At 40.7% G+C, this 15,426-nt stretch overlaps 1 protein-coding gene across 5 annotated transcripts in view; it reads right to left on the reverse strand.

The window, feature by feature from the left end:
- Positions 1-4,089: 4,089 nt before the first annotated feature.
- Positions 4,090-15,426, reverse strand: part of LYPD6B (LY6/PLAUR domain containing 6B) — a 135,678-nt gene continuing 124,341 nt past the window's right edge. For 3 of the 5 annotated variants that reach the window (XR_012656663.1, XR_012656661.1, XR_012656662.1), the window contains exons 6-7: positions 8,433-8,939; positions 5,594-6,421 (exon numbers count right to left, since the gene is read on the reverse strand). Coding sequence is in view for 1 of the 5 variants with exons in the window: in XM_075070234.1 (XP_074926335.1) it covers positions 8,775-8,939 (165 nt within the window). In the remaining 4 variants the exon portion in view is untranslated. Of the gene's footprint in view, positions 4,287-5,593; positions 6,422-7,300; positions 8,940-15,426 lie in introns of those variants that run through there. The other 2 variants (XR_012656664.1, XM_075070234.1) reach the window with 2 other exon arrangements.

The following is a 15,426-nucleotide window of genomic DNA, read 5'->3' on the forward strand; positions in this document are numbered from 1 at the left end:
TCCCTTCAACACGAACATTGGTATGATGCAGTCAAATGTAACACTTCTGTAGGAACACAGTGGGAAAGGTCAGCCAATACAACCTGTACAATGGAAACTAAAAGAGGATAAACAAATGCAAGAATAATGTGTTTACAAAAGCCAAACTAAGAGACATCTAGTCTCCTCTAGGCAGAACTTCTGTTTAGTTCAAATGGAAGTTTCAGTACAGCTGCTACGCTGTACTAACCAAACACTATATTCATTATGTTTTCATATTACTGAAATGCGTGGTTCTCTCCCCACCTCCTAATTTGTACATCATTCCAAAGTAAATACGTTCAACTCTACATAGGATTGTCACTTCAAAATAGTATCACATCACTCTTTCTTCTGTTTATAGTGGCACAACATAAGGGGAGGTGATTTGAAAACTAGTAAGCAGTAAAAGGCCAAAGCAAAGAAAAACAAAGGAACACTGTGATGTGACCTTTAAACCTCTTCCTGCCGTACTGCAAGTTTTATCCTTGCACAAATATATTCCATCATTCAAAACACTGAACATCTTCAGAGAGTTTTCTTACTTTTGATAATTGGAGCTTTCTAACAGAATACTTTCCACTGACACTGAATTTTAAAGCAACCATGCCAAATTGTAATGGAAGTTCAGCAGTCCAGCATGAGTATATATATAAAATAAGTATGCTGATTCCCCTTTCCATCCTCCATCCACATACTCATCAGGCCCAACTCCACTTACAAGGAATGATGACCACAGTCTGAGATGGCAAAACCCCCACTGACTTCACTGAGACTAGGATTTCACCCTACATTTCTATTGGTGCTGAGGCAGTATAGCAAGCACACCCCATAAAGCATCTATGATGACACATGGAGGGACAGGGCCATGGTCTTATTCTTTTTTCCACTTAGAAAAGCAACCCCACACCCTGAAACATCATCATCTTGGTCCAGTTGCAGAGCCAGGTTTTGAAACCAGGAGGGACAATAGGTCACTGGTGGTGCTACCCTCAATTATACCTATCGGCTTGCTAATTTCACGTTCTCATGCCTGTGTGTTATGACCACTAAAACTAACACAGAATTGCTAAACTGGGGTAGATGTAGCCTCCATATTCAATGGATGCAATCAGGGCTTAAATTCAGTTGTAGCTGTCCAGAGCAGAGCTCCAGTAAATATTTTCAAACCCATGGAGAAGTTTTTATAGCACACTGTGGCGGGGTGGGGGGGGGCACATGGCACTCTGGGAAGTACACTATAAGAATTTAAGCCCTAGGTGCAATCCTCCTCCTCCTCCTCCTCCTGATGAGGAGGCACTGACCATCCGTAGCGGCATCCTCTGCCCCAGCACCACAATCCTAATCCTAGCCTGATGCAAAGGGGAAGCTCTGGAGGGAGTAGGGGAAAGCAAACCTGCCCCCCACTCTCCCAGCAGCAGTGACTCTTGTTCTGCGGGGCTGGGCCTTGAGACCTTGTGCATGGGGTTGCAGAGCCATTCAAGTTTTGCCTGGTTGTCTCTCCATCATAGTGGAGGGGCAGTTGGACCAAATTGGAGTGACATTGCAACATAGCCCACAGGTCGCAGGGCCATGCAATGCCATGTCAATGTGCAGGGCAGGTTGCTCTGTTTTCATCCCCACCAAGGCCTGCTCTTTGCAACAGGCTGGGATTAGGGTTGGAGCGTGGGGCCAGAAAACATTGTTGTGGGTGGTTGGTGCCCCCAGGCACAACACCACAGCATGTAAAAATGTGTGTAATAAACTCCTTTTGTCAGTTACATAATATGCTTGAAAAGGCACCTAATGGCTGCTGGGAGCGGAAAGGTCAATTCCCTACCCCTTTAGCTCCACCACTGGCAGTTTGCGTGAGCTAAGGGTGCTCAAAATACTGGAGGAACTGTTCAGCCCATATGAGCAAGCCAAGAACAAATGGAGATACTCCCCATAAATCTAAAAACACATACAGCTTTTCTTTCCATTACAGGCAGCACTGTTTGGTAGGGGTCAGTGGAGTAGATCTAAAGGCCCAGCTAGAGCTGGCCAGGAAACAAAATCTCCATCCCTCTAAAAATACAGTGAGGTTTTTTTGTTGCTGTTTTTTATTTTGGGGGGAGGGATGTGGAGAAATTGGCCTGAATTGGGACAAAAATTCAAAACCTCAAAATTTTTCATGGGACGAAAATGTTCCTGCTGCCTGGGCTTGCTGGTTCTCCAGCTGTCCCCTGGCAGGTGGGTGTGACTGCTCTGCTCATCAGCTGCCTGGGCTTGCCAAGCACCAGCTGCCTGCCTGGGAAGCAGGCTGGCACAGCGTGCCTCTCCACCTGGTAGGCACGCTGCCAGCTCCCTGCAAACTGGCCAGGCAGCCAGCTATGCAGGCAACTGGACATCTTAAGAAGCTTACCAGCGCAGGGAACTTGCAAGCCAGACACCCTCAGAAGCCAGGCCCTCAGGTACCTGGGCAGGCAGCCAGATGTGGAGCCAGGCACCCCATCAGACAGGATACTGGGGTGCTAGGCAGCCTAGCATGTAGACTGCCAGGGAGCCAGCAGGGATGGAAGGAAGCCAGACAAACAGGCTGACCAGCCTGCCTATATTCTGTTAAAAGTGTTGATGGAATAGACATGTCTGCATAGAATGTTTAGATTTCATTGAATGAGCATTTTCTGATAAAATTTCAGTCACAAAAGTTTGACCAGCTGTAATTGGAACTTTGTTGGCCACCAACTGAGGAGTCAATATGGTTCCATATGATGGAACATTTTTTTTCCATAGCGAGTTATATTGTTAATAATAATTGCATTAAAAGAATATTAAGATTGCAAAAAATCAAGCACTCAAAAGTTAGGAAATGCCAGAAATAAGCAGCCCTTATTCAGACTCCTCATTAAGAGCGCAGTCTTTAAATACATGATAACATACTGTTCTTTCCACAGGATCCCTGTCTCACTCAGTGCACAGGGTTATACTGTGAAGGAGGCTGCCGTCCATAGGACCCCGTTTCATTAGTTACAGAAGCTGGAAGCTATGCAACTGAGATAGGGGATTGCAGAAAAAGAAAGAATAGTCTTGTGGTTAAGACAGCTGAATGCTAAATTGGATTCTATCCCTGCCTCAGCCACAGATTTCCTATGTGATGCTAGGAAAGTCCAACTTTTCACAGGCAGTCACTAATTGCATGTTCCTTGGTTTTTCTTTGTGCCCAACTGGAGACTTTTCCTCTACTGAAGGGCAGGGATAGCTCAGTGGTTTGAGCATTAGCCTGTTAAACCCAGGGTTGGGAGCTCAATCCTTGAGGGGGCCACTTAGGGATCTGGGGCTAAATCAGTACTTGGTCCTGCTAGTAAAGGCAGGGGGCTGGACTCAATGACCTTTTGGGGTCCCTTCCAGCTCTATGAGATAGGTATATCTCCATATATTACTGAGATGCTGACCTTCAAACCCAAGAACTCTGCTATCAATCAGCAGTATTGTCAGAAGCTGGGCACTGGCATTGGAAGAAAAGGTAGCAGTAATAAATAAGAAGAGTATAAGCATCACAATCTGACCTCAAATTCTAGATCCATAAATACCAAAATCTGCCACTCTTACTTACCAAACAGAGTAATATATAAGTCCATTAGAAACAATGGACTGGAATGGCTCCTCCTGGAGCCAAAGTGCTAAGAAGAGTGACAGTCTGTGGCCCATACTATTTAATTTTTTAAGTAGCAAAAGTCAGTTCTTTCTTCTTGGCTATTTCAATATATAAATATTCTCCACCAACTAATATTTTAATACCTTTAATCAAAAGTGCCAGTTTTTCAAAGGAGGCTTAAAACAGGAACACAGAGATAAGAAACACTGATACAGACACAAACATTGAATAGTGACAATGTTCTGTTACAAATACATTCAAACTTTGGAAAAACAATAGACTCTAGACCGTCCCTAGTACAATGTAAAAATGCAATATTTAAACAAAGCTGTTTACCACTTAACTGTACAAATTACTTCAAAGACAAGAGCAATACCCTTTTGGGGTCCTATTTGTTATAAGCTTGTGGTCATGATACCTTCATCTTCATAGCCAAGATGACCCTTCATAGTCAAGGGCCAAGTTCAACCTTGGTATAACTCCATGGACTGGATTTCACACCATATATTTAATTTTATTTCAAAGCATAATACAAAGGGATTGTTCTGTCCTGGGATACACTTGAATATGGCTCCCATTGATTTTAATGATTGCTTGCTGCATCCAAAGACATTTAGCGCATCACTGATGACAATGCAACCACATTTAATGCCTGTTTGGTAGGAGAAAATTCATGTGTGTGTAAGTACATGCAATGCCTAGCTACTGAAAATCATACTCCTAGAGTCAAATGGTGCCCCCAGATGCTCCCACTGAAATTAATAGGATTTGTATATTGATAACTGAGGGCAGAATGTAGCCCATATTTTAACCTATTTCTTAAATACAAAAATGCTACATTAATATAACATGATTGCACACGCAAGCCTTATGAAGTCAAAAAATGTGAAAGCTAAGGTTTAATATGAAACCTCTGTATCCCATTGTGATGTAGTCTTAAATTATGTAATCACATCCTATTTCTCTAATACACTAGAACACAATCTTTTTCTATGAACTTAGATTCACAAGTATGTCCAAGATAAAATGCAATCACAAATATAGGTTTTACAGTAACTCCTCATTTAAAGTCATCCCAGTTAACATTGTTTCGTTGTTACGTTGCTGATCAATTAGGGAACATGCTCATTTAAAGTTGTGCAATGCTCCCTTCTAACCTTGTTTGGCAGCCGCCTGCTTTGTACCACTGCTTGCAGGAAGAGCAGCCCATTGGAGCTAGCTGGTGGGGGCTTGGCACCAGGGTGGACCGGCTGCCCCCCTATCAGCTCCCCACTCCTCTAAGTTCCCTGTGCAGCAGCTGCCCAGCAGGCTATCAATCGACAGTTCAGCTGTCCCTCCCCCCACTGCCATGTGCTGCTCCTGCCCTATGCTTTGGAGCTGCTCCCAGAGACTCCTGCTTGCTGTGCAGGAGGAGAAGGGGGGAGGCTAATATCAGGGTATCCCCTTACCCCTTCTCCATATAGAGCAGGATAAGGACACCAAGGGAGAGAGACAGAGAGCTTGGGGCAGTAGCTGCTGTCTCAACTTCCTGATCCACTTAAAAAGACAATGCGGTTAAGAGTGGGTCAGCTTACTTAAAGGGGCAGTGTGCGTCTTTCTCTCTCCCACACACAAGGTGTGTGTCTGTCTGTGTCTGCTATGCTGTCTCCCCTCCTTCCTGTTTGCGCTGCCTTGATGAGAGGCTACATTAACGACGTGTTAATCCTTGAGGGCTCAGCTGAGTGCTAGTTCATCATTTAACAGCAAAGCATTCCCTGGGAAATATCCCTCCTTCTTCCACCCTCTAACGTCACCACCTCAACCAAGCTTCACAATCATCATAGCTGTGAACAGTATTACATTGTTTGTTTAAAACATATATTCTATGTATATCTATAAAATATATAGTTTTTTGTCTGGTGAAAAAATTTTCCCTGGAACCTAACCTCCCCATTCACATTAATTCTTATGGGGAATTGGATTCGCTTAACATTGTTTCACTTAAGGTAGCATTTTTCAGGAACATAACTACAACGTTAAGCAAGGAATTACTGTATGTGTGTGCAAAAAGGCAGAGACAATGATGCACAGTCAATCTTAACTTTCTCATGTCCTGATCTGAGTACTTAACAGTGCAACCTTCATGTTGAATTGACCATTTTTTGCATTTATTTTCTAGAGTTTCTGAAAAGAAAAAAACAGTTTTATAACTAGCAGGCACCAATTAACCAAGGCCAACTAGCCTATCAATGTCATTAGCAGCCTGCACATGTGCAGATTTAACAAGCACCAGACTTCCAATGAAGAAATACTGCCTCTTATTATTGTCAATTGCATTTCTTACCTGCGCATGCACAGGAGATTTTCTTGCAGTGCTAAGATTATCTTAAAGTAGCATAAGCATGGCCAACCTTCTGGCCAGTACTTCAAGATCCTAGCTCTGCTCCCAAGTTGCATAGTTTGGAATCTTATTTGCAGAATAAACAAATGTAAAGTTTTAGATCTTCTTAAACTATTTACAGTAAACACATCTAAGGCCACAAGCCTTGTTAAGCCTTATATTGTCATTTTCAACTGCACAAATCATTCCACGGAATAGAATTTGAGGAAGCACCTACAGCCTGAAGGGCTGGCCAGGAGGGGGAGTGTGCAGGTTAAGAGGAAGAAGTTAAGAAAGTGTATTCTTACATGCTTTCATAGTTCAGAAGACCATTCAAAAGATTTTGCTTTAATTTTATTGAAGAATTCACCTTCAGGCGGAGAATCAAGCAAGGAAAATGTCAGCCCAAAAGATAATGTTTCAGAAACCTAAAACCAGAAACTAATAGAGTGTTCTGTGATCTCAGCTACAGCTGTCATTACCTGCTAGACTGATATAACAATTAAAGAAGCATTAAAGACATTACCTTTAAAAAAAAGAAAACATTTTGCTTTATACTAGGAAATTCTTCCTTATAGCTTGATCTATTGGACTTTGGCATAGTCAGTCTTCCATAAGATGATGTCAAAAATCCATTGCTTGAAATATTTAGATTTAGATGGTAGGAAAGAACCCTGCATTGGCAAGCAAAGGGGGTGAATGATCTTTTCCATCTGTAACTTTTTACAACTCTAAATTATTTCTCGTAAGTGCCTCTTCATCAGATCATAGAGATAGGCATTAGACATGTCACATATTTGCTTATAGGAAAAATAGAAGAAAAAGGGTCACCATTCTAAGAACTTCTCGGATATTTGTTGGCTTAGATCATCATCAATTTTGAAAACATCAGCGAAGGAGGTTTTCCAATTGCCAGTTAAAATTAAAATAGCTAAGTGTACTTAAACAAGTTAGAGAGAAATACAAAAGATTTGACATACAGAGGCTGAAACTACAGAGTTGGTCAAAATTTTCAGAGATTCAATTTTTGATGAAATCTTTATGTTGCACTGAAAATTTCAATTAAAAATCCCACAAAAATATTTGGACAAAATTTTCACAACTTTTTCCCTCTCAATTTTTCAACCAATTCTGATTAAACAGAAAGCTTTGTTGAAAAACTAAGATGATGAGAAATCAAAAGAGTCTAACTTGTTAGTGGTTACATCTGTGAATTCACAAATGAGTACCAAAAAAAATTTTGAAACAAAAAATGCAATACAGTGCTCTGTTCAAACTGTATGGGTCAGACTCATGACCACGGATCCAGTAAGTAAAGGCTCCGAGTGCAGGTTTGGGCAAAAAAGGAGGCATGGCTGAAACTTCTCTCCACCCATAACCATCAGGACAGGTCCCAGAGACTGCTGGGAGCCTGGAGGTTGTGCTCATGACCAGTACGACATATGCTGGTTCACAGGATCAGGGAGTTTTCAAACACAGAGAATCTGAGCCAAAAATATTTAAAAAATAGTCAACATTGGCGTATGTTGCAAATCAGACCGAATACTGACTGAAAATAAGTGAAATCAATTTCTATCAGTCTTCAGGATTGACTTCTTCATGTGAAAGAGACGGTGAATCTGAAGTATCCAGCCCTCGAACTAGAAGGATAAGAATACACATAAAATATAACACACACATTATTCATTGCAAGGCCTACAAAGGAAAACAGATTTTTGTGTAATGTGCAACAGCAACCTAAATTCTACCACTTCTAATTTTTCCAACTGGTCAGATGTGCGACATTAGTCAAAATATGCAATAAACCAGGCTTTTAAAAAAAATCTAATACAGCTATGAAAACAAAGGTAAGACTGGCAACATTATTTTTAGAAACCTAGGCCATACTTTTCAAAGCTGTGTGCCTAACGTTAGGCTCCTGAATAAAAGTGGTGAGGTATCTGGAAGAACTGATCACCCACAAATCCTATCAAAGACAATGGAAGATACAGGTATTCAGCACTCTTGAAAATCAGACTGCTTTTAGTTACATGCCTAAACAGAGACTTATAGGAGCCTAAGCAGTGGGAATCTTTTGTTAGGATTTTTTTTTGTGTGAATTCATTATTTTATAATCTGAGGTGTCGTCACAATGTTGTAGTAGGAGAGACAAAACAAACTTAAAAATATTTTTCAGTTTTTCCATAGGACATGAAAGTTCTGACCAAAACTGGAACTTAAAAAAAGCACTTTTTTCTATTTCTTAGACACCTTGTTGGAAAATGTACAGCTCTCCATGAACATCATGTTAAAGATGAACTTAAACGTAACATTTTCTCATCAATAAAGCAGATAAGAGACCCCACACAACAAGTTAATACTCAAAGTTATGAAAAAAGTGGCTTCTCTTGAGATAAGCTTGGCATAGCTTTTGCATCTAGAAGTACTCCTTTAGCTCACCTGATCAATTGACTGCCTACAGACAATCAGTTTCCTTGTTCAAGTAATGTGCAGAGTGTATACACGCTTCCACCACCAAATGAAGAATTCAGATAACTGGTTAAAGTCTATTATAATGTCTGGTCACCAGTTTTTTCTTTTAAATACTTCAGACTCTTTAAAAGAATTTTCAATAAATGATCAACAAACTTCATGATGTGCATGTCCATGTTTTTCTACCATCTTCTGTAATCTGAAGGGGAACGGTGACTTTATTCAAACTGAAACATTCTTCTTATAGCTTCATGTTAGAGCCCATAAAGTTAATCCCTCTGAATCACATTTGGCACATGGAAAACTGCATCATAACAACATAATTGTTATGACTGATGCAAGCACCGCAATGTTAATTGTCCTCCTGCTGCCATCTGATTTCCTCTGAGCGTGCATTACTGAAAACACTGCATTTGTGTGATTGGTTGGTATTTCTACATTGCAGATCATCCCTTCACAGCAAGAAACGCATTCCTGTTAATAAAAAGGAGATTGGTAGACAGGAGTGACTGCAGCAGACGTTTATAGTGTATATGCTTTCAACTGCAAGGGTTATTACTAGGGCTGTCAAGCAATTAAAAATATTAATTGCAATTATTCGTGATTAATTATGCTGTTAAATAATAATAGAATACAATTTATTTAAATATTTTTGGATGTTTTCTACATTTTCAAATATCTTGATTTCATTTACAACCAGAATACAAAGCATACAGTGCTCAGTTTATATTTATTTACAAATATTTTCACTGTAAAAAAACAAAATAGTATTTTTCAATTCCCCCATTGCAAGTACTCTAGTGCAATCTCTTTATCATGAAAGTTGAATTTACGAACATAGAATTATGTAAAAAACACCTGCATTCAAAAATAAAACAATGTAAAACTCAGTCCTACTTCTGTTCAGCCAATCACTCAAACAAGTTTGTTTACATTTGCAGGAGATAATGCTGCCTGCTTCTTGTTTACAATGTCACCTGAAAGTGAGAACAGGCATTCACATGGCACTATTGTAGCCAGCGTCACAAGATACTTACATGTCAAATGCCCTAAAGATTCATATGCCCCCTTCATGCTTCAACCACCATTCCCATAGGACATGCATCCATGCTGATGACGGGTTCTGCTCGATAATGATCCAAAGCAGTACAGACCAATGCATGTTCATTTTCATCATTTGAGTCAGATGCCACCAGCAGAAGGTTCATTTTCTTTTTTGGTAGTTTGGGTTCTGTAGTTTCCGCATCAGAGTGTTGCTCTTTTAAGACTTACTTCTGAAAGCATGCTCCATACCTAGTCCCTAGCAGATTTTGGAAGGCACTTGAGATTCTTAAACCTTGGGTCAAGTGCTGTAGCTATCTTTAGAAATCTCTTTGCGTTTTGTCAAATCTGCAGTGAAAGTGTTTTTAAAACAAACAACATGTGTTGGGTCATTATCTGAGACTGCTATAACATGAAATTTATGGCAGAATTCAGGCAAAACAGAGCAGGAGACAAACAATTCTCCCCCAAAGAGTTCAGTCACAAATGTAATTAACACATTTTTTTAACAAGCATCATCAGCATTGATGTATGTCCTCTAGAATGGTGGACGAAGCATAAAGAGGCATACGAATGTATGGCATATTTGGCATGTAAATACCTTGCAATGTCAGCTAAAAAAGTGCCATGCGAATGCCTGTTCTCACTTTCAGGTGACATTGTAAATAATAAGCAGGGGCATTATGTCCCGTAAATGTAAATAAGCTTGTTTGTCTTAGCAATTGGCTAAACAAGAAGTAGGACCAAGTGGACTTGTGGGCTCTACAGTTTTACACTGTTTTGTTTTCGTGTGCAATTATATAACAAAAAAAAAATCTATATTTGTAAGTTGCACTTTCATGATAAAGAAATTGCACTACAGTACTCATAAGATGAACTGAAAAATACTTTCATTTATCATTTTAGAGTGCAAATATTAGTAATGAAAATAATAATATAAAGTGAGCACTGTAAACTTTGTATTCTGTGTTGTAATTGAAATCAATATATTTGAAAATGTAGAAAAACATCCAAAAATATTTAATAAATTTCACTATTGCTTACAATGTGATTAAAACTGTGATTAACCATCATTAATTTTTTTATTCATGATTAATTTTTCTGAGATAATTGTGTGAGTTAACTGCAATTAATCAACAGCCCTAGTTAATACTAAAAAATACGCTAATCACCACTGCTGGGAAGGAAACCGTTTTCCTGTCCCACAAGAGTTTAAGATTTTGCAATTTTTTTCCCCCCCACACTGAATCTTGACAAAAAGTCGAAGTCTTAAAAAAATCTGTGAACCTAAAATCCAGTCAATCAAAATGTTTCATTTAGATTTTGACCTTTTTAAAAATAAAACTATAAATTAACTAGTATTTTAAAATGAAAAAGTCCTTTCAACCATTCCCCCACCAAAAAATTAGGAAATCAGATTTGTTGAAACTGACTGTTTCCCACAAATAGTTTGTTTTCACAAAATCAATGTTTAGCCAAAAACAAACAACAAAATCATTTTGCCAGAAAATTCCCAACCAGCAATAGTAATTACTTTCATCTGGTAGCCTGTGATCTGAGTTGGCCTATCAGTTACGGCTGCAAAATCATGCACAGCAGTGTTCTCATAGCTCATTATCATGCACTGCAATTAATGGACTCCTGTTACCATGATCTGATGATAGTTAACCCTTAGCTATGTCTGACAGATTTCTCAACATATAAGAAAGTAGGGAAAGCATCCCATAATTATCACCTCTCTATGTATTAAGCACAAACATCCTTTTGAATGTTTTCTTGTCACACATTTTTAATGAAAATAGACTATGATCGTGTTTAATTTTCCTCATCAGCTTTTATACAGCATCATCTCGTATTTTGATCTTTACATTTGCATCTTCTGTCAAATTTCCAATGCTAGAGAACAACTGTTAATGTTCATCATCTTCTTCATTAGTAGTTTATTTGGGGAAACATTGAAACTGATGTTCCTTACCTGAGCAGTTGTAGAGCGTATCCATTTCCACAGTGCAATTTGCACTGTATGCAAAGGAACAATAGTATATTTTACAAGATAAAATGCAGCATAAGACAGGCTGGTGCTCCTAAAGGCCATATATTTCCCTCAATCCATCAACATTCATTGACATCAATGGGAGTATGTGCTCAAATCAAATGCAACATATATATGTCCTTTCATATTTAACATACAAATTGTTTGCTATCCTCATGATATCTGAAATCTTACACACTAAGATTATTCAAATCCTGCTAAAAGATTTTACTAAGACACTGATTTCTAAAATATCCTTCCAGTTCTGCATTATATAGGTCAGGATATAAAACATTCTAACCATTTTACCTAGTGTGACAAAGTTCCTCTGTCTTGGTGGGTCCTGCGCTTTCTGGTGGATTTACTCGCCTCAGAGATTCACAGCAGCCTTCAGTTTGGCCGCTATTGCTAGAGACTCAAACCTGCTGTTCACTCAGCTAACCTCATCACTGGCCAGCATGGCGGAAATGGAGAACAATCTCCGCAGTCTCTGTTGTCCCACCTAGCGGGTCAGGGACAGGTCAGATCCCTTTCTAAATTAGACCTTCCCTTCTGGTGTGTCTCACAGGCCAGATCAACTCCTCCTGTGTCAGATAGGCAGTTGAAGGGATGGGAGGAACCCGGGCCCGCACTTTTCACCGGGTTCCAGCCCAGGGCCCTGTGGATTGCAGCTGTCTACAACATCTCCTGTATTAGCTGCATGACAGCTAAAACTCCCTGGGCTACTTCCCCGTGGCCTCCTTCCAGCACCTTCTTTATCCTCACCGCAGGACCTTCCTCCTGAAGCCTGATAATGCTTGTATTCAGTCCTCCAGCAGCACACCATCTCACTTCCTGCTCCTTGCACGCCCTACATTAACTGATGGGACGTCCTTTTTAAACCAGGTGTCCTGATTAGCCTGCCTGCCATAATTGATTCTAGTAAGTTCTTAATTGGCTCAAGGTGTTTTAATTAGTTTGCCTGTCTTAATTGGTTCTAGGAGGTTCCTGATTGCTCTAGGGCAGCCCCTGCTCTGGTCACTCAGGGTACAGAAAACTGTTCATCCACTGGCCAGTATATTTGCCTTCTGCCAGACTCTTGCACCCAACTGGTCTGGGTCTGTCACATTAGAAAGTTTGCTATACTTCCTTTTCAAAAGCAAGAGTTACAGCAATGATTGTTTATGTCAGTAAGTATGTATAACACACTAGTACACAACTCTTCAACATTATACTGTACTCTATAGTTTTAAAAATAAAGATTAATTTTTACAGTGAATTGGACTAGAAATCAATGGGTTTATACCATCTATATGACGTAATAATCTATAATTTTAGAAATTTGTAATTTACTAGATGCTAAAATTAGGTCATAACTGAAATTGGACAAAAGCAATATGGTAGTAAGAATGAGATGGCGTTAAAGTCTGGTATCTTGTTAATCAGACATATCAACAAACGTTGTAGTACATTTTTTTTCACTTACAAATGGTTGTGACCAAAATCACCTCTCTATTCACACCCTACACATTACTGTATTAATCTATGTGCAAAATATGCCTTGTGAGGTATCATTTAAAAACTAACAAACAGATCAATATTATTGTGTAAAACATGAATATTAATTATGAACATCAGCTGAAATTATTGCTACAGTGTGTATACCAGACAAGTCTGTGGAGGGGGTAAACTGGTTTCTCAAAAGAAAATGACAAGCTGATGCCTTTAGCCAGATGTCAAAGTTGATTGGCAACCACTGGTCAAGTGGCCATTCTTTGGCAGTGAAGCGGGGCAGGAACAGATTGATCTGCAATTTAGCAAACAACATGGAACTTCTTTCACCACAAGAGTCCATGTCTCTGTTCTCACAGCTGGAATGAACTTTATCTAGGGGGTAACCCTCGGGAAAACATATTTCAAAGGGTGACTCAACTATAAAAGTGAGGGACAAAAATACCCCAAATTCTCTCTCTCTTTCTCCTAAGATGACAAAAGAACCAGCCCCTTGACTTTGAGGGGAAATCCTGACCTGAGAATTTGGTTAGTCCTGCTGTTGGGAACATGTGGTAAGGATTTTACCTTGAACCAAGTCTAGCTTGTTAAGTTTTAGCTACTAGAAAGCATTTTCTCTCTCTTGTAACCATTTCTGACTAATAGCTTATTACTTGTACTCACTTAAAACTTCTCTTTGTAGATAAATAAACTTGTTTTATTTTTATCTAAAATAATCCAGTGTGTGTTTAAACTGAGTGTTTGGTAACTCTAGTTAAAGTAGCAAACCGTTGAATATTGACCCTTTACAGGGACAATGGACCTTTGATATCTGAACTGTCCAGAAGAGGGCTGGACAGTGCAGAACACGTTTGTGGGAATGTTTAGGACTGGGAGCATGTTGGAGTCGCCCTGCAAGTAGTAACCGAGGCTGGCAGAAGCCAGAGTGTGACTGGAGTGTTGCTGATAGGCTGCTGGACCATGGCTGTAGCTGTTCACAGACACTCCGGGTGTGACCTGCATGCTGTTAGGCCATCTGTGAGTGGCCTTGGTTGGCGCTACAATGGCAAAGCATTGAGAGGCTCCCAAGGTTGTGGGGCAGGCAGTGACACATCCCCTCACTAGCCTGGATTTCACAAAATGTGACAATAGCATATAGCTTTTGTTTCAGTCCCTTGTGGTTTGTAAGACATGGGTCCTTTTAACTTACACCAGCCCCTTAACATAGCAGTGCTTTTTTGACACTGCTGCCCAAAGAAATATAGCAAGTTCCAAGCCTAAATCCAGTGTTGTTTTGTTTCCATGACTTACACTGGGGAAATTATCCTTCTGACTGAATAAAGCTGAACATGGCTGCCTCTAGCCAGAAAGGTCATTATAGAGCTACAAGAGGTGCATCCTCTCCAAAGGGAAACAACTACTTTTATGAGTAAGCCAGCCAATTGCCACCTAGAAAAGGAATGACCAAGTTTGAATTGGAATTCTGATCCTCTACAAGGTAGCTTGATGTTATAATCATCATAACAAATGGCATTATTGAGCTAAATTTGACTCAAGAATTTGACCCTCCCTCACAACTACAGCCAGGAGCGGCGCGAGGGATTTTGGCGCCCTAGGCACAGGGCCGGATTGCCGGTTCCGCGGCTCCGGTAGACCTCCTGCAGGAGTCCCTGCAGACAGTCCGCTGGTCCCGCAGCTCCGGTGGACCTGCCGCAGGCATGCCTGCGGATGCTCCATCGGAGCCGCAAGACCAGCAGACCGTCCGCAGGCACGCCTGTGGGAGGTCTACCGGAGCAGTCTGCCGCCCTCCCAAATCCTGGTGCCCTAGGCGACCGCCTAGGTCGCCTAAATGGAAGCGCCGGCCCTGACTATAGCTTAACTTCTTCATAGAAAAATAGGAAGAGGTGCTAATCTGGCTCCTCTTCTAGAACTTTGACTTCCATTACTAAAACATTTTCATGATCCAGGGGCCTCAAACCCAGCTCTACAGGGTTTACAGGAGAAGCCATTTCTTCAGCCTTCCACTTGGCAGCCTGCTGACAACTGCTGACCCAGGACACCCAGCCTCAGTTTGAGGCTCCATCCTTGACATGCCAGGGTAGCCAACCTACTTAAACCAGCAACAGGAAGCTGTTCAAATGACTGGGATCCACCATGCTCTGTACTGTGTACCTTGTGCCTTCTGTTCCTGCCCCCTTGACTTGACTTCCCGGTGCCCTGACCTGGCTGGGCTCATGGCATCTGACTTGTAGTTCTGATCTCCAGTTTGTATTATGCCTCTGATCTCCTAGTATCTTGACCCAGCTGACGGTTGGCTCCTGATTGTGAACCCTGGCTCTGACTATAAGTTCCAGCTGCTCATGACCCAGCCCTAACAAACATTAGATAGTCTCATTTGGCAGGTGTCATTCACTCCAG

The sequence above is a fragment of the Chelonoidis abingdonii genome, chromosome 10 (genome assembly GCF_003597395.2).
Source record: "Chelonoidis abingdonii isolate Lonesome George chromosome 10, CheloAbing_2.0, whole genome shotgun sequence".
NCBI lineage: Eukaryota > Metazoa > Chordata > Testudines > Testudinidae > Chelonoidis > Chelonoidis abingdonii.